Source organism: Podarcis cretensis (assembly GCF_951804945.1).
Source record: "Podarcis cretensis genome assembly, chromosome: 16".
Taxonomy (NCBI): domain Eukaryota; kingdom Metazoa; phylum Chordata; class Lepidosauria; order Squamata; family Lacertidae; genus Podarcis; species Podarcis cretensis.
This window is the reverse complement of record NC_137186.1, coordinates 29,691,931-29,713,699: the sequence shown is the minus strand read 5'-3', so window position 1 is coordinate 29,713,699 and position 21,769 is coordinate 29,691,931. Positions and strand designations below refer to the sequence as shown.

The window sequence follows — 21,769 nt, the reverse complement described above, 5'->3', positions numbered from 1 at the left end:
TGCGCAATTATGCTCATGAAGGTACTGGGGCTATTATACATGATGATATGGCTTTCATCATTTGTTTGCCAGTGTGTTTTTTGGGGGGATGGACACACTGTTTTGTGTCTAGTGCATGTATGTCTTGTAACATCCTGCTGAAATCCTGTAACTTTTTATACCCCATTTTTTTTTGGCCTCGTCCCCCCCCCCCAGCAAGAGTGCTCTTCTAGACAGTAATGACACAGCAACATTGGGGGAGCATTGTAGAACAAAAAATAAAGCAAAAATGATCACTCAGTTGGTCATGCACTGGCATCAATGAGATATAGCAGAATACACCCCCCCCCCAAAAAAAAATCACCACTCTGGACTGGTCACAAGTTTTGCAATCAGTTTGCTTAATGCAACAGAAGGATTGCTAAGACATCCTCTTTTTTTAAAAGGCACGCAGAAATTTTTTAAAATAAAAAATTCCCTAAGTCCAAACCAGGACTGTGATTAACCAGATCCCAGGAACTTAAATAGGGACTGCTTACCAGAAACATAAGAAATCAAGATAACAAACTTTATATATAAACGAATGGAAATGGTTTATTTAATATTTACAGATAAATTGCAAGCCGATAAGAACATTGTAACCACCTGCAGTTTTATAAGAGTATATATTTAAAGCAGATAAATAAACGAGCAAACTAAATGGATTTGGATCTGCAGAAGATATTAAAAAATAAATTTACGGAACCGCAGAAAGAGGGGGGGAGGAAGTCAAGTTTTGAAACGTTGGAACGATTGTAAAATTAATGAGATGTGTAAACATGAAAAGCATAAATAAAATTGAAAATAAATAGGGACTGCTGTTGGATATAGCAAGCCTTTCTTGTCCTTAAGATCCTTTTGATCACATTGGCATCCTGCCCAGCCCTGATGTCAGATATCAGGGCTGGCAAATACATATTCTTTTTCAAGTGGGGGTTAACCCTCCTGTTGCCCCTCATTTTTAGGCTTGCTTCTTGTCAGGAGACAAAGAGTTAAGCGCTCAGCCTTGGTCTCCTTGCGATGAATATTTAACAGCAGCCGGTACAGAAGAGCTGGCGCTGGAGATCCCTTCTTCCTTGGCTTCTCTTGACAGCCGTGGCTGGTGTAGAAGGAGCTTCCTCCGGTCGGGGGTTTGATGCCCGGGGACTTTCTCCTCAGTAGCAGGAGGAAGAAGAAGAAGGGCGCAGAAGACAGAGCTGAGGACACTGCTTACTGGATCTTTCCCCCTGCCTGGGGTTTCCAGCGCATCTCATCCCTCGGGGAGTCTCCAGACTGCCAGGACCCGTCTGGCTGCAATGAGGATGCTGCGTCTTCCTGGGATAACTTTTCTCACTTTGCCTTTTGTCATTCAAGCGGGCACAGCAGGTGAGCTGGTCATTGAGAGATGATGCTCTTTATCTCTCTTCTGAATGGATCTGGTTAGGGATGGGTGCTTTAGTCAAATTTCAATTTCTCGGTTTGGTCCAGTCTTCCCTTCCGCTCTCCACCTTTTGCCCATCAATTTACATTTTAAGGCAAAACAAAACAAAATTCTCAGTCCCCGTGAGAATTCGTGTTAGTGTCAATATCCTCGTTTTCCTTTGTAACCATACCTAATACAAACATTTTTTTGGGCAAAGCCAGTTCCTCATACACCATTTTTTTTTAAAAAAAACCCAAATATATGCATTTTAAGGCATGTTTTGCTCTAGTGTGTGTGGTTTTTTTTTTTTTTTTTTAAAAAATGCATGTTACCTGCTGGAGAAGTGCGAATTTTGATGAGTGGCTGTGGTTTGGTTCAAATCGGGTAGAGTTTGCCTTGAATTGTGAACTGAACTGAATATCCCCCCCCCCAAAAAAAAAATCATGAGTTGGAGGGACCCTCTCAAAGTGTGGGTGGATTGCTGGTCAATAGTGCAGTTTAGACCAGGGTTCAGCAACCCCTTATCTCCCACCTGGACCCACCTTGCTCTAGACACCTGTTGGTCCTTGGCCAACTCTGTTGAGGCTCCTCAGCGCTTCCTGATGCTGTTGAACCGAGACAGAAAAACCTCCCTCAAATTCCAGTCTGGGCTGCCATTGTTCGTCCTTGGCTGGGTGTCAACCTTGATTAAGCGCCGTGCTTTGTAATTTGCAGATGGGCTAAAAGAGAGGCAGGACGTGGGTGGCGCTGTGGGTTGAACCACAGAACCTAGGACTTGCCAATCAGAAGGTCGGCGGTTCGAATCCCCGCGATGGGGTGAGCTCCCGTTGCTCGGTCCCTGCTCCTGCCAACCTAGCAGTTCGAAAGCATGTCAAAGTGCAAGTAGATAAATAGGTACTGCTCTGGCGGGAAGGTAAATGGCATTTCCGTGCGCTGCTCTGGTTCGCCAGAAGTGGCTTAGTCATGCTGGCCATATGACCTGGAAGCTGTACGCTGGCTTCCTCGGCCAATAAAGCGAGATGAGCGCCGCAACCCCAGAGTCAGCCACGACTGGACCTAATGATCAGGGGTCCCTTTACCTTAAAAGAGAGGCACCCTTGTGCCAGAACTTTGAAGTCCTCTCTTCCCTATTTAACAGGAGTCACTGATGGGTTCTGTTGCTGTGTGTGAGAGATGGAGATACTTTTAAATGAATCATTATCGCAGAGGGCTGATTCATGGCAGGTAGCATGCACACCTAAGCCTTGAGAATATTCAGACTGGATCTGTGGCCACATTGTAATGGCCACATGGCCGTCTCTCTTGGCATCTTTCCAGCATGTGCCCATGCTTGTGATCATGCCACCCCCGACCAAACCACTGGCAGGGTGTGTTAATGGAGGTGCTGCAAAGGGCAGGGATGTGTTGGTGCATTTGGGATCAAGGCCCCTGCTGGAGTCGTTGACAGTGTGCGCCTGTCAATGTAAAATTTGGACACGCATCTTGACTCCAGTGGATTTGATTCTCAGTGTTATGTACTGAGTTGAATAGGATCCAAAAGGCAGCAGCCTGATTGGTTCTAGAACAATAGGATTCAGAATGCAGCAGTCTGATTGGTCCTAGAACAATAGGATTCAGAATGCAGCAGCCTGATTGGTCCTAGAACAATTGGATTCAGAATGCAGCAACCTGATTGGTCCACAGGAGCCACCCAATCCAGCTCCAGGTGGAAGTGAATCCGCAACCAGATTGGCCTACAGGTGAATCCCAGAATTAGCCAATCATGTGGGGCCCATTGTGTAAATAATGTATATAAAGCAGACATTCTGGGGGAACTTCTATCCCTCCTCACCACTATGAGCTGAATAAAGAGCATGAAATCCACTCTCAACTCTGAATATATTTCACTCAGGTTGGGTGTAAATCCAGTGTGATGCAACTGCCCCCACAAGGGAATCAACCACAAATGCATTTTAAGGGGGCGGTTGGTGAAAGTCGATTTGGAGTCACTCTGATTTGCTAATGGGAGGTGATTTTTATGAACCAAATTCTCAGCTATGGCGAGGGCACTCCAGGATTGCAGTATACAGAAAGCTGGTAATCAAAAACAAAACAAATAGAGAACAGTAATAATAAATGTGTGTTATTCCAACAGAAATGGCAATGGGTGATATTCCACGTTAGTCCTACTCAGAGTAGATCCATGGAAGTTGACGTACATGACTGCTATTATTTATTGCACTTAATAGTCACCTTTTAAAATGACCAGTAAACTTAAAGCCATTTACAATATAATGCAAAAGTTTAAACTAATATAAAACTAAAACAAATAAAAGCTTAAAACATGTATATACATAAAAGGCATTCTAACACACCCCACTTGCTCATGAGGGCCACAGCATCTAAAACTTAATAATAATAATAATAATAATAATAATAATAATAATAATAATAATATTTAATCCCCACCCATCTGGCTGGTTTTCCCTAGCCACCCTGGGCATCTCCCAACAGAACACTAAAAACAGAATAAAACTTCAAACATTAAAAGCTTCCCTAAATAGTGCTGCCTTCAGATGTCTTCTAAAAGTCAGATAGTTCTTTATCTCCTTGACATTGTGATGGGAGGGTGTTCCACTGGGTGGGTGCCACTACCAAAAAGGCCCTCTGCCTGGTTCCCTGTAACCTCACTTCTCGCAGGCCCTCAGAGCTGTACCTCAGCTGAACGATGGAGGTGGAGACGCTCCGTCAGGTATACTACCAAGCGAAAGACCAAAAGTCTGGCTGAAAAGAAGCAGGAAGCCATCACTGAAAAGGCCTGTGCTTGTTTTACCACCCTCAAAGGGAGAAGGGCCTCAGAGGATGAACTTACTAATGTTTACTAATAATCCCAGTGGGAAATTCTACTCTGAGTAGAATTTAGGTGACTACAACCCAATGAAAATAGAAATAAAAAAGTTTGATTTTGGCACACAGACATGCACACAACTGTGCCCTTGCTGACTCCACTCACTAACCACCTGCCCACCCCTCACATTAACCCCCTAGAGTAGTAGCAGACCTTGGGGTCCCAAATTTCAGCAGCACCCTGTTTAGCGCCCCTTCCTTTCATTACATATTATGGTTGTAGTACCCCTGGTGGCACACCCAAGGCTTTGTGCCCAGTGTGATCGAAAGGGTCACGTTCCCCTGAATTTGCCTCTGCCTAGAGTTTCCCCACCCCATGCTAAGCCCGCTTTTCTTGGCCTCTTGAAATTTCCTCCATGAAAATCCAGGATTGTGATGTGGCACTGCCAGTCCTCCAGTGGGAGCTGTGTGGTGACGACCTTACCTTTTTATGTATATAGGAAGATACAAGCAAGGATGCAACTAAAAACTACCCATTTTAACTAAAGCATGTGTCTTGCACTAAAGAAACTACAGTCGAACCTCTACTTACCATCGCCTCTTCTTACGGTTGTTCCAAGTCATGACCGCAGCAAACCTAGAAGTAACCGGTGGGTTTGCCACCGTTCACACATGCGCACAACGGCGCCTCTCCCAGCAACCCGTTTCGACCTCCAGACAGACCTCCGGAATGGATTATGGTCGCAAATAGAGGTTCCACTGTATTGATATATTCTTAAGAACGCAGGAGAACTCCACTGAGCCTTATTTCTTTCCCTTTCCACACATATGCAACTATATTTTATTCAGAATGGAACCATTGAAATTAATAGGCCTAGGTTTGTCATGGCTATTATTTTCCATGGGTGTACTCTGTGTGGGTCTATCTTTGGATATTACTTGTGGAGTGACACACAAACAAACAAACACACACACACACACACACACACACACATGGAAGGATTGGACCCTTACTTTCAAGAAGAGATAAACAGTTGGTTAAAAATAAAATATTTCTGGCCCAAGTACTACCCTGAGAGACCATTTCATTTCTAAGTGAGAAATTAAAGTGCACCACCACGAACAACAAACATTAGCTTTCTTTCTTGCATGGTTCCCTCCAGCTGTGGCTCCCAGATCTTCTGGTTGTTAGGCTAGCTGTTTCTAATTTTGACACAGATATAGAAACATATATATATATATTAATGGAAGAGCATTCATCTTTGACCCTCAAGATACTTGGAATGAATGTCAATGACCAATACTTACGCGCTCTCTCTCTCTCTCTCTCTCTCTCTCTCTCTCTCTCTCTCTCTCATTTTGTTGAATCTCACACTTGTAATGAAATATATATGCATACGAAATGATTAAAAACCCCCATAGAAATAAGCCTAACGTGTAATGATAACAACTGGAGCAAATACGAATGACGCAGGACAAATAATCCCAGAAAATATCGCAGAGGAAATGTGGAATGTCAATACGTACTAAGAGCATTGTATTTCTTTTTATCTCTCAATATAATAAAAATATAAGGATGTCATTGTGCAGCCGCCATTGGAGGCTGTGTCCTCACCAATGCTGGATTTGCATGGAGTCAGGGGAGCAAAAAGGAAGGCAGGTCGTGAAACAGCAGTGGCTGAGAAGGGAGTGACATTAAGAGGGGGAAAGTGGTGATTTAAAACGACGACCCAAATTTGAATAAGGTTGGGGCGGGAGAAACCAAGAGGGAAATGGCAGTTTTAAACAAGGGCAGAGGTTTTTAGTAAAGAACTATGGAATACTTGAAGGCTCTACATCCTTGATCTTTCTCAAGGGGGGCAGCTTAGGAACAGAAGAGGGAGAAGTTGGAGTACACAGTGAAAGGAGGAACACTGAAAGGGGGAAAAGTGCCTGCTAAAAACAGTGGCTGGAGTTTGAGTAAAGTGTGGATGGAGAAACACTGAGAGGAAAATGGTGGTGTTCAACAACAGCCAGGGACTTGACTAAAGCAGGGGTGGAAAAGTACTAAGAGGGAAAAAGGGACAATTTTAAACATTGGCAGAGGTTTGAGCAGGAGGTGATGCTGGAATCGGTGAAGGGGCACTTAAAAACCAGGGGCTGAGTACAGTGTGGTTGGAAACTCTCTTGTTAGCTTTCTGGTGTTAGCTTTTGTGTTGCACCCTTTTCTGTTATTTCTCTTTGTTAACAACAACAACAACAACAACAACAACAACAACAACAACAACATATTTATACCCCGCCCATCTGGCCAGGCCTCCCCAGCCACTCTGGGTGGCTTCCAACAGGATATTAAAAACACAACAAAACATCAAACATTAAAAACTTCCCTAAACAGGGCTGCCTTCAGATGCCTTCTAAAAGTCAGATCGTTGTTTATTTCCTTGACATCTGATGGGTGGGCACCACTACCGAGAAGGCCCTCTGCCGTAACCTCACTTCTTGCAAGGAGGGATCTGCCAGAAGGCCCTCGGAGCTGGACCTCAGTGTCCGGGCTGAACAATGGGGGTGGAGACGCTCCTTCAGGTATACTGGGCTGAGGATGTTTAGGGCATTAAAGGTCAGCACCAACACTTTGAATTGTGCTCAGAAACGCACTGGGAGCCAATGTAGTTCTTTCAGGACTGGTGTTATATGGTCTTGGCAGCCACTCTCAGTCACCAGTCTAGCTGCAGCATTCTGGATTAATTGCAGTTTCCGGGTCACCTTCAAAGGTAGCCCCACGTAGAGTGCGTTGCAGTAGTCCAAGCGGGAGATAACTAGAGCATGCACCACTCTGGGGAGACAGTCCGCGGGCAGGTAGGGTCTCAGCCTGCGTACCAGATGGAGCTGGTAGACAGCTGCCCTGGACACAGAATTGACCTGCGCCTCCATGGACAGCTGTGAGTCCAAAATGACTCCCAGGCTGCGCACTTGGTCCTTCAGGGGCACAGTTACCCCATTCAGGACCAGGGAATCCTCCACACCCACCTGTCCCCTGTCCCCCCAAAACAGTACTTCTGTCTTGTCAGGATTCAATCTGTTAACTGCCATCCATCCTCCAACTGTCTCCAGACAACTCACACAGCTAGTTTGTTAAAGCTAGTTAGGTTTATTTAAAAAAACAACTCAGCAGTGCCCAATCCCCCAACGCCCCCCAGTGACCCCAATGACCTCTCACCCCCTTCGTCCTTCACTTTCACTTCCTGTGAATCCATTGGCTATTATCTCTGAGCTCCTGAGCTTCCTGGCGTCACTGGGGGGGTGGATGGATGGATGAATGAAATGAGCGTGCAGTATTTTCTCTGCAGTGCCATTCAATTTGTAGCTCAGCAGGGATGGCGTTGCTTCCTACCGTCAAACACATTTGTTCTCTGCCAAGCAGGATATGAGTGTTGGGTTTTTTTTACTTAGAGCCTATTACTTAAAAAAGGAGAAGAAGAAGAAGAAAAAGAAGGAAAACCACCAACAACCTGAGTCAACAGGTTTGGAGCTGATTCAATGTAATCTCATTGGAACTGGTGGGTATTTGCTAGGAAGGGTTTGGGTGCTCAAAAAATAAAAAATATTAAAAATATTAGCATGGAAAAGATTCACTGCTGCAAGTGGCAACTGAGATGATTTAGCTTTGAAATTTGGGGATGAAATCAAGGGTGCCTGGTAGGTTATATGTTATAGGTAGACTAAATGCAATGCTGAACCATAGCTGTCAAGTGTCCCTTATTTGAAGGGACAGTCCCTTATTCCAGTGCCATGTCCCGCTGCTGTCCCTTATTGATAGATGTCCCTTAAATGATGTCCCTTAAATTTCAAAGGAAGCAGCTCCTCTCCCTCCCTCCCTGCCGGCCAGGGAGGAGGGAGGCTCCAACTGTGTTGCTTGGCTGTGTTGCTCACCCAATAAGAAGTCTAAGAATGACTGGGGGGTGGAGCTTGCATGCCTTGTGTGTGGCTAGTTAATGCAAGCTGAGGGGGTTTTTGAATGCTGGACGCCATTTTGTTGCACGTGCTGCTGCAAACTTTGCAGTGCAAAGCCAGGCCGGGGAGCCATCTTAAGTTGAGGCTGCATAGGCCTTGTGGTGCATGTGATTCAGATTCTATTCAGTTGAACCTCTGGTTACAAAGTTGGTTGGACAGTGTTCTCGAAGCTACCAGCATGAGTTTGACCAGACTGCAGGAGGACAGGAAGACTGGAGTGCCTGGAACAGGTGAGGCTGCAGGTCCCTTATTTTGGCGGCTGGTCCCTTATTTTCGCGGCTGCTGGTCCCTTATTTTCAAATCTGTAAGTTGACAGCTATGTGCTGAACACTAACCTGGATCTTTTTCAGGATCTTTTGATAAAGGGTGATATATAAATCAAATTAACAACAACAGCAATAGTAATGTGCTATTTTTCTAGAAAAAGAGGCACTGGAACTCACCATGAACTTCTCCCTTGTTTCCTTAGAATGGGAATGGTGTCCACCTTAGAGGTGCTGGAGCTGAGCTCTGGTGAGCTTTGGTTGAAAAAAGCCATAATAATAATAATAATAATAATAATAATAATAATAATAAGCAGCTGCTCTATCATTGAGCTACAGTTCATCCCCTGAATACAGGAATCTGTCTGCTGGCAAGTCCAACCATTGATCTATCTAGCTCAGCATCCAACATCACTGGTGTTTATGATGCATCAGTCAAATCTCAACCATGGAATAATAATAATAATAATAATAATAATAATAATAATAATATTTTATCTATATCCTGCCCTCCCCAGCTGAAGCCGGGCTCAGAGCGGCTAACAACAGTAAAATAATACAACATTATAAAATCATTTCATTATAAAATCAGTTCAAATCAGATTAATGGCAACCATTGGGCTAGATTTCTGTGAGGGTTGTGCCCTGGCCAAAGGCCTGGTGGAACAGCTCTGTTTTGCAGGCCCTGCGGAAAGATGTCAAGTCCCTCAGGGCCCTAGTCTCTTGTTGACAGAGCATTCCACCAGATTGGAGCCACAGCCGAAAAAGCCCTGGCTCTGGTTGAGGCCAGCCTAACCTCCCTGTGGCCTGGGACCTTCAAGATATTTTTGTTTGAAGACCGTAAGGTCCTCTGTGGGACATACCAGGAGAGGCGATCCCGTAGGTACGAGGATCCTAGGCCGTATAGGGCTTTAAAGGTTTAAACCAGCACATTAAACCTGATCCTGTACCCCACTGGGAGCCAGTGCAGCTGGTATAGCACCAGGTGAATGTGATCTCGCAGCGAGGACCCCGTAAGGAGTCTCGCCACGGCATTCTGCACCCGCTGGAGTTTCTGGGTCAGTCTCAAGGGCAGCCCCACGTAGAGCGAGTTACAATAATCCGGTCTGGAGGTGAGACTTCATAAGAACATGTCTTACTGGGCCAATAAGAAAATTCCAGTTTTGGACAGCAGATAAACACAAGGTTAAATAATTAGCTTCCTTCGTTTAATCTAACTAACAGAGCGATCCTAACCAGATGTACTCAGAAGCAGATCCTGCTGGATATGGCAGCCAAGATGGCAAGCAAAATGATCAAGGGGATGGTCTGACTTTCCTACGAGGAAAGACTGCAGTCCTTGGGAGGTGACATGCTCACCTGGATGGCTTTAAAAGCGGATCAGACAAATCCATGGAGTTCAAGGCTATCAGTGGCTACTAGTCATTGCAGCCAAGTTCTCCCTCCACTGTCAAAAGCATTATGCCTCTGAACGATTATCAGTTGCTTGGGAATTGCAGGTGGGCAGAGTGCTGTTGTCTTCATGTCCTGTTTACAGGATTCTCACATGATTTGGGTCAGCCACTATGAGAACAGGATACTGCACTAGATGGGCCAGTGGCCTGATCCGGCAGACTTGCCTTGGGTTCTTATATTCTAATGGGATGTGGGTGGCGCTGTGGTCTAAACCACTGAGCCTCTTGGGCTTGCTGATCGGTAGGTCGTCGGTTCGAATCCCTGCGATGGAGTGAGCTCCCGTTGCTCTGTTCCAGCTCCTGCTAACCTAGCAGTTCGAAAGCACACCAGTGCAAGTAGATAAATAGGTACCGCTGCAGCAGGAAGGTAAACATTGTTTCTATGAGCAAGTAGATAAACAGCTGCTGCAGGAAGGTAAACGGCGTTTCCGTGTGCTCTGGTTTCCATCACGGTGTTCTGTTGTGCCAGAAGCGTTTTAGTCCTGCTGGCCACATGACCCGGAAAGCTGTCTGTGGACAAACGCCAGCTCCCTCAGCCTGAAGCGAGATGAGTGCCACAACCCCATAGTCACCTTTGACTGGACTTAACTGTCCAGGGGTCCTTTACATTTTTTACCTTTTTATATTCTAGTAGGCAGACAGCAGGATTAGGATTGCAGTCATCACCATCAAATTCTGCCAGCCCATTCTGGATAGTTTACTTCTTTTATATAGCGGAATTTTGGCCCCATCAGTTCCTCCTGTTTTTCGCAATGCTCAGGCTTTGAGTGCCGTTGGCTCACGTAGTGAAAACAGGAACACAAGATGAAGATATCGGGTAAACCCTCAGGTTTGCAGAAGTTCAAAAAATTATCAGGAAGGCAAACCCTTAAAGGAAAAAAAATAAACATTGCCATGAAGTCCGCATGTGCTCAAGTGCATTTGGAGAATGTTCACTGTCTATTGGGAAGTGAAAAATGAAAGTATGTGGGAGGGGGAAAATGTTGAAGCTATGATTCTTCAACATTAACTTTGTTGGACGGGTCATGTTGTGCAGATGCCTGATTAATGTCTTCCAAAGCAACTACTCTATTCCAAACTTAAAAATGGAGAGCGTAATGCTGGTGGTCAACAAAAGAGGTTTAAAGACTGTCTCAAGGCAAATCTAAAAAAAGTAGTATAAACACTGACAACTGATAAACAATGGCCTGCGAATGCTCCAATTGGAGAATATCCTTTACCAAAGGTGTCATGGGCTTTGAAGACATTCGAACTCAGGACAAAAGGGAGAAATGTGCTAAGAGAAAAGCATGCTTGGCAAACCCTCACTGTGATCAACTCCTGCCCAGAAACCTATGTCCCCACTGTGGAAGGAGGTGTGGATCCAGAATTGGCCTCCACAGTCACTTACGGACTCAGTGTTAAGACCGTGTTTATGGAAGACAATCTTACTCGGCTACGAGGGATCGCCAAATAAGAAGTTGTTAGATCTTTTTTTTTTTTGGAACATGTCAGCAAGAACAACAAAGGATCCACATGGAGTTTCCTTTCTGGATTTGTAGCTTCTGTGGCCCGTCCGGACTGATAGGGTGGCAGGCAGGGAAGAAACCAGCAGGGGACACCAAAACCCCCAAACCAATTGACAGGCAGAGCCAATGATGCAGCTAATTCTCTCTCCCTCCTCCTCACTGCTGAGTCAATACTGAAAGGAGGAAGAAGAAGCTGGCAGCCTGGGCCATGCCCTGGGCTGGTTGTCAGTAAGAAGGCAGACCAGTGGAGCCTAACTAAGGGCAGACTAAGCTTGGTGGACCGTTTCACCAGCCGTCACTTTTAAACAGAAGGAAAGGCTTGCTGTCAGTGACAGGACAGCTGGTATTTGTTGACTTTCTCCTTCTGAAGGGCAGTGGAGTTTGATGCCATGACCACTAGATGGTGCTCTTTGCTCCTCCTCATCTTTGATTTCAACTCCACTCCCTGGCTCTTACTTACAGTCTCAGCCATGGATAGCCCTTTCCTCCATGAATTTGTCCAATCTTCTTTTAAAGCCAATCAATCCCTCTTCCCAGAGAATTCTGGAAACTATAGTTTTCTGAGATAAGTAGGGAGCTCTAACAACTCTCAGCACTCTTAACAAACTACAGCTCCCAGAATTATTTGGGGAAAGCCATAACTGTTTGAAGGGACACGGGTGGCACTGTGGGTTAAACCATAGAGCCTAGGACTTGCCAATCAGAAGGTCAGCAGTTCGAATCCCTGCGACGGGGTGAGCTCGGTCCCTGCTCCTGCCAACCTAGCAGTTTGAAAGCACGTCAAAGTGCAAGTAGATAAATAGGTACCGCTCCGGCGGGAAGGGAAATTGTGTTTCCGTGTGCTGCTCTGGTTTGCCAGAAGCGGCTTAGTCATGCTGGCCACATGACCTGTATGTCGGCTCCTTTGGCCAATAAAGCGAGATGAGCGCCGCAATCCCAGAGTCGGCCACGACTGGACCTAATGGTCAGTGGTCCCTTTACCTTTACCTTTGTAACTGTTTGAAGTGGTAGTATGCTGCATTTAAGGTGTAGAGCCAGTGGGGTCTCAGACTGCATCTGATACTCTTCAATATTCTGTGCAAAGTGGAGATGATAGCACTGCTAGAGTCGTGGAGCATCTTCACTTTTGGGGGCCTCGTCAAATGTTCCATCTTCTGGAACTGGCCTTCCCAGCTGCCATCACTTGGCCAGTCAAAGGGAAGCGCTCTACAGACCAGTCACTATGAGAGACAGACAGACAGACAGACAGACATGTGGGAATGTAGATACCAAGAGAGGATATATTGATTTAATAGAACCTTCCTAAATCACGCTTGTGAGTCAGCAGCAGAGTGACATTCCCCAATATATAGCAGGAAGCTAGTTGGTAGATTTGTTTGAATCTCTTTACGTAAGCAATCCAATCTGGCTTTGTTCAAATTGGGTTTTGTTCCTGGTAAGTCCCCTTTTAATCTCTCCTAAAAAGAATAAAGCTTCTTTTAAAAGTAACAATAAGTTTACTCACATTCAGTTCATGGTTGGATCCCTGAAGGCAGGCTTTAGCTTAGAGTTACAGAAGAGGGTTTGAGTTTATCCCATATGGGAATGAGCCCATGTCCTGCTGGCTGAGAACCAGCAGACAGCAAAATACATCAGTTTCAGGAGAGCATGGCATCAAGAAGAAGAGGAGGAAGAGGAAGATGGCTGCGTGACCAGCCCCTTTTATGGGGTCTTCCAGGGTCATGCCCACCTACCTGGTCACATGCAGGGGGAGGAACTCCAGACCAGGTGTGACAGGAAGTCCTCCTAGCTGGAGTAATACCCCCCTGTGTGTCCACTCTGGGCAAACAGGAAGTGTTGTACTTGATAATAATAATAATAATAATAATAATAATAATAATAATAATAATAATTTATTATTTGTACCCCGCCCATCTGGCTGGGTTTCCCCAGCCACTCTGGGCGGCTTCCACAGAGACAAAAAATACACTAAAATGTCACACATTAAAAACTTCCCTGAACAGGGCTGCCTTAAGATGTCTTCTGAATGTCAGGTAGTTGTTTATTGCTTTGACATCTGATGGGAGGGCGTTCCACAGGGCGGGCGCCACTACCGAGAAGGCCCTCTGCTTGGTTCCCTGTAGCTTTGCTTCTCGCAATGAGGGAACTGCCAGAAGGCCCTCGGCGCTGGACCTCAGCGTCCGGGCAGAACGATGGGGGTGGAGACGCTCCACTTGACTGCTTATGTTACATTCCACAAGACAGACAGACAGAAAGAGAGACAGACAGACAGACAGACAGACAGACAGACAGACAGACAGACTTTAGCACTTATGGAAGATCAGGCTCTGTTCCGTCCCCCACGGTCAGAGGCAACATGCTTCAGAATTCCAAGTCCTGGGAATCACAAGTGGGGACAGTCGCTGCTGCACTCGGGTGACACTGCCACCCCAGCCTGAGACCAGGTGCTTCAATTTTCCAGTGCCAAACTAAGTTTAACAGACTTTGAAAACCTGCTTTCCTCCTGGAGAAAATAATAATAATTCTGGATCTGCAAGATAAATCTCACTTAAAACAAAAAGTTGGAAAGTTGGAATGAGAAGGATTTGCTTGAGGATTCTCCTCAACATCTCTACCTGCCTGCACCTTTGCTGTGGTTCAGACACAGCTGGCGCCAACCAATAAGCAAATCAAAGGCTCCTCTGGTTTTTCTCCAGCTGGGAAAGGATGGAGCAGAATGACTGATATCTAATCAGTGCACAATGAAGAGGCCACAGGGTGGAACTCACCCCGTTCTTGCTGCACAAAACAAACTTCCTCATTACTTCCATCGGTCGCAGCCTGAGAAGCAGTGGCGTAGCGTGGGGGGTGCAGGGGGGGCTGGCCGCACTGGCCGCAACATCTGGGGGGCGCGCTCACCGTCTCCGGAGGCGCCGAAGAGCCTCGGGCGCAGGCTGTAGCAGAGCCCCATGTCTCACGGAACCGACGAGCTGTGTGCGCGTCCGGGCTGAAGGCGTCCGGCAGGCAGTGGCTCTCAGCGCTCGCCGTGGTCCCTGCGCGTCAGGGCCGCGGAGGGCGCGCCAGGCAGCCCCTCCTCACAGCCCCGCCGCCGCCGCTGCTGCAGCTGCTGGGCCATGTTGCATTTTCCTCACCTCTCTGCCCTCCTCCTCCTCCGGGCAAGCGGCGTTGTTTGGGCGGCAGCGCCAGCGGCAACTCGCCTCAGATCACTTGACACGGACCCGCCGCCGCGGCCGCGGCTACCTTACCGTAAATACCCCAGCCCAGGCAGCAGCAAGAAGAAGCTGGCAGTGGCGGCAGGTTAGGGGTTAGGGGCGCAAATTACTTGCCTTGCCCCGGGTGCTGACAACCCACGCTACGCCACTGCTGAGAAGGCAGCGTTGGCAGCGTTTGGGTGTGTGTGCAAGAGTCTTATGCTACCTGTGCTCATTTCTCTGGGTTCACTGCCTCTTGGATGACCTTCCAAGCATGGTGGAAACCAGCCTGCCAAACAGAACTGAGTCCAAATCTGACACTTGCTTTTCCTGGTTGCTTCTATGGAGAAAGGAGGTAGGGAGGAACCTAGGAAACTACGTTAAACCGAGTTAGACCTAGCTAGCTCCATACTGCCTGCACTGACTGACAGCAGCTCTTCAAGATTCCATGCAGGGGTCATTCCCAAGTAGGGAAACCTACTTGGAGGTGGAACCTGAGACCTTCTGATGTTCTGCTGCTGAGCTCTGGCCCTTCCCCTGCGAAGAAGCAGCCATACTGAGTCAGGACCTGGGACCTCCAGGAGGCCTCCAACTTTGATGATGATGATGACCACCATCATCACCACCACCACCATCATTTATTATCTATACCCCACCCATCTGGCTGGGTTTCCCCAGCCACTCTGGGCAGCTCCCAACAGAATGTTAAAAACACAACAAAATATCAAACATTAAAAACTTCCCTAAACAGGGTTGCCTTCAGATGTCTTCTAAAAGTCAGATAGTTGTTTATTTCTTTGACATCTGGTGGGAGGGTGTTCCACAGGGTGGGTGCCACCACCGAGAAGGCCCTCTGCCTGGTTCCCTGTAGCTTCACTTCTCACATTGAGGGAACAGCCAGAAGGCCCTCGGAGCTGGACCTCAGTGTCCGGGCTGAACGATGGGGGTGGAGATGCTCCTTCTGCTATACTGGGCTGAGGCCATTTCAGGCCTTAAAGGTCAGCACCAACACTTTGAATTGTGCTCAGAAATGTACTGGGAGCCAGTGTAGTTCATTCAGGACTGGTGTTATCTGGTCTCGGCGGCCACTTTAAAAGATAATTGAACAAACTCATGGAGGAGAAAGCTATTGATGACTACAAGTCCTGATGGCTCTGCGCTGCCTCCATAGTTGGAAGCAGCTACATTCTGGGTACTAGTTGCTGGAAGCCATACAAGGGGGAAGATGATGCTGTACTCCGGTCCTGCTTGCGGGTCACCTGCAGGAATTTGGTTGACCACTGGGAGAACAGGATGTTGGTTTGATCTAGCTGGTTCTTCTTATGTTCCAAGGAGGAGGGAGCTAGGAGGCAATGACACCCCCTGGACAGGTTTCAGGAAGGAATGTGGCTGGAATTGGCTGAGGGCCGCTGATGTTGCTGGAGGAACTGCCCCATATGCAGGCCTTAACTCAGGCATAGGCAAACTCGGCCCTCCAGATGTTTTGGGACTACAACTCCCATCATCCCTAGCTAACAGGACCAGTGGTTAGGGATGATGGTAGTTGTAGTCCCAAAACATCTGGAGGGCCGTGCTTGCCTATGCCTGCCTTAACTGCACAACTGCTAGAAAGGGCCCAGATCCTGAGCTGAACTCTTTCTTGCCTTTGGGGAAATGAGAGAGAGAGAGAGAGAGAGAGAGAGAGAGAGAGAGAGAGAGAGTGTAATGGCTGTCAGTTTGCATTTCTTAGCGCATAAAGTATTGATCTGATGTGTAGAGATCTTTCCTATTCTAATTAATTCATGAGGGTTCTGGAAGCTTTTCTGTGCGAAAGAAGCAGAAGGTTCATGATGTTTGGGTTATTCCTTCAGAGAAGCTGAATAGAGCTGGCTTAAACTGGGTCTGTAATCTCTTTCTGTCAAGGTCATGCTGACTATAAAAGTAAGGCCAGAAGGAGAGCCTGGGTTTCACTCTTTTCTGTCTCTTTTTTCCCTTCTGGTGTGGTGTTTTGTACATAGTATACTTAGTGTTAAGGTTTAGACTTATTGTAAGTTTAAGTTAAGTTTGCTGCAACTGGATTTCTTACGGACAGTGCCAATCCTGAATGTATTGGATTTGTGACCATTATGCTCATTTGCCTTCAGTAGCAGTAAAGCTCTGCTGAAATACAATGGCCTCTGGTCTACTTTTGGGGAATCATGCAACATGTTTATGTTTTTACTCTGCTAACTATACGCTGGAATCTGCTCTGGATCAATATTGATTAGAATTTCAATGACAGTGGCTGGGGAAGCAATTTGGTTTGGTGTGAATCTTAATGCAAACCTACTGTTATGTACTGAAGTTCTCACCCTGGGCCAGCAGGGGGATACTGTAGATAGTTATGCAAATAAGGGATCGAAAGTGACGTTCAGTGATTGGATAGTTTTAGAAAATTGTTACAGTTACATTGTACTGGAGCTCTATATAAGCAGGCTGACTGAACCCTTCAGTTCAGTTCTGTCCTGGCCTGTGAATAAACAAGAGCTGTTTGAAGAATCGCTGTGTCGCCTGATATGTTCACCCGCAACCTAACACCTACCAAATTCACACTTTTGAAAACGACACACCAACTGAAGTACAGCCACCTTTTCTCCGAACTCCGTACTTCTACAAATGTTGTGATGCAGTTCTCCAACCCAATTCTGGGTACAAAATTACTTACATTAGGAAAAATGTGCCTAAAGAGGGCATAGCTTTGTGAAAGCAACATATAAAAAATGCATTACACCGGGGGAGTATTGATCGAACAAATGTGTTTGTAAAGAGCAGTTTGCACCGAAATGCTGACAAAAGATTTCTAACCTAATTTTTATTGGTTTTTCACAGATGCATGAAAAGATAAAACTAGATAAACTAAACATGGGCATAAAAAAATAACATCTCACAACCATCTTTACAATATTCATTCCTCTATTTAGTTTTGCTGCGGGATTCTAATGATGCTATTCCCTCAGAGTTGTATGGAAACATCTATTCCCGGCTAAATCATCTTCTCCAACTAAATTATCAACAGGTTTACATGTGGTGACCGCCAGCTTTATAGTAATACGGCTGATAACGTATTTTGCAAACCCTTTTCGTTTGTACATAAAACAAATGAATTTTCATGACTTTAAAAAAAAAAAAAATCAGCTGGTTAGAGCATGGTGCGGGTTCAATTCCTGTATGGGCCAGCTGCAATTCAGGGGGTTGGACTAGATGATCTTTGGGTCTCTTTCAACTCTACAGTTTTGCGTGGCGAGTTCCCGCCTCCCCCCGTGGAAATAAAGTCACATGACACAGATATTTAAGGTTAATGGGCTAAATGTGGCCACAACTTTATTGTTTACAGGTGATGAGCGGTATTAGTTTAGGCATTGGTCCTAACCGACTATCCGGCTTCAGCCTGTTCACTTGAAGTCCGGGAAGGGTTAACCACCAGTAGGGGGAGTCCTGCTGATGCACATCAACTAGGAACTCCCCCGGGGTCACCGCTCGGGGGCGTGCCTTAGGGCCTCACCTCCATAGGCTTCGGACAGGGCCACGCCCCCCAGAATCCTTTATCGGACTACCCTTCAATATGCGGGGCAGGTGATGGCGCTTCCTCCCCTCTTCCATCTACAAAACAATACCAATACCAATACCAATGCCTAACCGCCAATACCCAGGAAGTTATGACGATTTGCTACAAGGTAGGCGAAAAACCAAGTGGCTGTTGCCAATTTGCCAAGTGGAAAAATTCCTACCAGGCCTCTCAACGGCGACCAACCGAGGTCCATAGCAAGGTCAAGGACGAAAACCTTAAAGGGCTGGAGGAAGCAAAAGAGGGAGATCCCCGGCTGGCCAGGGGATGACGTGATCTGGGATTCCCTCAATCGTGCGGAGGCTAGGAGCCAGCCCCTGCACGCATGGTGGGAGGGTGAAGCCCGCAACACCACCTCCTTTCTACGTTGGAAATGGCTCTATGGTGCCAAAGGCGCTTTTGGAAGAAACTGATTTTCTGGATCCATTTCAGTCGGGGTTTAGGCCTGGTTTTGACACAGAAACTGCTGTGGTCGCCCTGTACGATGACTTCTGTGGAGAGAGAGACAAGGGAAACATGTCCCTGTAAATTGTTCTCGGCCTCTCAGCGGCTTTCGATACCATCGACCATGGTATCCTTCTGGAGAGACTCTCCAAACTAGGAGTGGGTGTCAATTTGCAGTGGTTCCAGTCCTACTTGGATGGTTGTTTCCAGAGGGTGTTGCTTGGGGAATGCTTTTCAGCCCCATGGAACTTTCAATGTGGGGTTCCACAGGGCTCAATCCTATCCCCCACGTTGTTTAACATCTACATGAAACCCTTGGGTGGGGTGATCTGGACGTTTGGAGTACGTTGTCCGCAGTATGCTGATGACACTCAGCTCTATTTCTCCTTTACATCTGCAGGTGAGGCAGTGGAAGTGCTGGACCAGTGTCTTGCCTCGGTAATAGACTGGATGAGAGCCAACAGACTGAAGCTCAATTCAGATAAGACTGAGGCACTATTAGTGGGTGGTTCCTTGGAACAGAGGGATGGGAAATTGTCTGCTCTTGATGGGGTTACACTTCCTCTGAAGGAGCAGGTTCGTAGCTTGGGGGTTGCTGTTGTTTAGTCATTTAGTCGTGTCCACTCTTCATGACCCCATGGACCAGAGCACGCCAGGCACTCCTGTCTTCCACTGCCTCTCGCAGTTTGGTCAAACTCATGCTGGTAGCTTCGAGAACACTGTCCAACCATCTCGTCCTCTGTCGTCTCCTTCTCCTTGTGCCCTCAATCTTTCCCAACATCAGGGTCTTTTCCAGGGAGTCTTCTCTTCTCATGAAGTGGCCAAAGTATTGGAGCCTCAGCTTCAGTATCTGTCCTTCCAGTGAGCACTCAGGGCTGATTTCCTTCAGAACAGATAGGTTTGATCTTCTTGCAGTCCATGGGACTCTCAAGTCTCCTCCAGCACCATAATTCAAAAGCATCAATTCTGTGGAATGCTCTCCCCAGGGAAGTTTGCCTGGTGCCTTCATTATACATCTTTAGGTGCTAGGCAAAGGTCTCTCTAACCAGGCCTTTGGTTGACCTGATTTACATCCTATGCCCTTTTAAAATGTGGGTTTGTTTGTGGGGGGTGGGGCTATTGGGTTGTTTGGTTTTTTATTGTGTATTTTGTGGTTTTATATCTTGATTTTATTCTGTGAACCGTCCTGAGACCCATGGGTACAGGGCGGTATATAAATTCAATAAATAAATAAAAGGTGGAATATTGGCCTGGAAAAATGAGGGATGGAAACAGTTCTATCCATCCCTAGAGAGGCGTAGAAGGGAAGGGAAGAACAGTGAAAGTTTTGTAGGAGAAATAAAGAGCACAGCAGGAGCAGGAGCAGCCAGAGTCCCTAAGGTCTCCTGGCTTTGGCTGTGCCTTCCTGCTACTCGAAAAAGAGAGATGTGTGTAATTAAAGAAAATGGGAGCCTCATCTTCTCTCAGTCCCATGGCCGTGTGACTGGAAGTTTGCCGATAAGTCCTTTCCCCTCCTCCTGTGTTTGCAAGGCATCTCCATGTACTTCAAAGATGGTGTTTGTTTTAAGACGCTCCTCCACTGAAGCATTCAGTAAGGTTTCATTTATTTTATTTATTTAAAGGAAACTGACCGCCCTGTGTGGCGATCACACAGGGTCCCTGGACGTTTCACCGTCTATTGATCCCTGTGCCACCACTTTATTTCTCTCTCTTTTTTTTAATAATAATTTTTATTAATTTTCCAATTTTAAAACAAAACAGCAACAACATAGAAACATCAACAAATACAAGCAAACACACAAATATAATTTCTCAACCTCATTTTCATAAGCCTCCTTTCTCGGACTTCCCCAAACCTCACCCTTTTTGCATCCTTATTTTACAGTTTTTCAGCAACCCTTTTTGCCAATTTAAACTTATTATCTTTCTCAATTTCCCCTTAAATCATCAAACAATTTCAGCTGTAATTCTGCATCTTCCTTCCCCTTGACATTTTAGCACTCCTCAATTTTATAACGGTTCTTAAGATATACTTTAAACTTCTTCCAATCTTCCTCCACCGTCTCTTTCTCTTGGTCACGGATTCTGCCAGTCATTTCTGCCAGTCCCATAAAGTAAATCACTTTCGTCTGCCATTCTTCCAGTGTGGGTAATTCTTGCGTCTTCCAATACTTTGCTAGAAGGATCCTTGCTGCTGTAGTGGCGTACATAAAAAAAGTCTTATCCTTCCTTGACACCAATTGGCCGACCATGCCCAAGAGAAATGCCTCTGGTTTCTTATGAAAAGTACATTTAAGTACCTTCTTAATTTCATTATAAATCATTTCCCAAAAGGCTTTAATCTTTGGGCAGGTCCACCAAAGGTGAAAGAAGGTACCTTCAGTCTCATTACATTTCCAACATTTATTATTGGGCAGATGATAAATCTTCGCAAGCTTGACTGGAGTCATGTACCACCTGTAAATCATTTTCATAATATTTTCTCTTAGGGCATTACATGCCGTAAATTTAATTCCGGTGGTCCATAACTGTTCCCAGTCAGCAAACATAATGTCCTGTGCCTATGTCCTGTGCCCATTTGATCATTGCTGGCTTGACTGTCTCATCTATTGTATTCCACCTCAGCAGCAGATTATACATTCTTGATAAATTCTTAGTATTGGGTTCTAACAATTCTGTTTCTAATTTCGATTTCTCCACCTGGAAGCCAATTTTCCTGTCTTGTTTAAGGTCTCCATTATTTGGTAATAATGGAGCCAATCTCGTACCTTGGACTTTATTTTCTCAAAACTCTGTAATTTGAATTTGCCACTTTCTTGTTCTAAAATTTCAAAGTATTTTGGCCATTTGGATTCCATATTAAGTTTCTTCACCTCCTTAGCCTCCATAGGTGATAACCACCTGGGAGTTTTATTTTCCAGCAAATCCTTATATCGAATCCAAACATTGTATAATGCTTTCCTAACAATATGGTTTTTGAAGCCCTTGTGAACTTTAACCTTGTCATACCATATATATGCATGCCAACCAAACCTATTGTCAAATCCTTCCAAGTCCAGAATGTCTGCATTCTCAAGAAGTAGCCAA

The 21,769-nt window shown here is 45.9% G+C and overlaps 1 protein-coding gene across 2 annotated transcripts in view; it reads left to right on the top strand.

The window, feature by feature from the left end:
* The first annotated feature begins 872 nt into the window (after positions 1–872).
* Positions 873–21,769, top strand: part of LOC307204911 (carbonic anhydrase 15-like) — a 49,262-nt gene continuing 28,365 nt past the window's right edge. The window contains exon 1 of one of the 2 annotated variants that reach the window (XM_079957053.1): positions 873–1,383. In XM_079957053.1, the coding sequence (XP_079813179.1) occupies positions 1,314–1,383 (70 nt within the window). In that variant the 5' untranslated portion in view covers positions 873–1,313. The remainder of the gene's footprint in view (positions 1,384–21,769) is intronic. The other variant, XM_079957054.1, reaches the window with a different exon arrangement.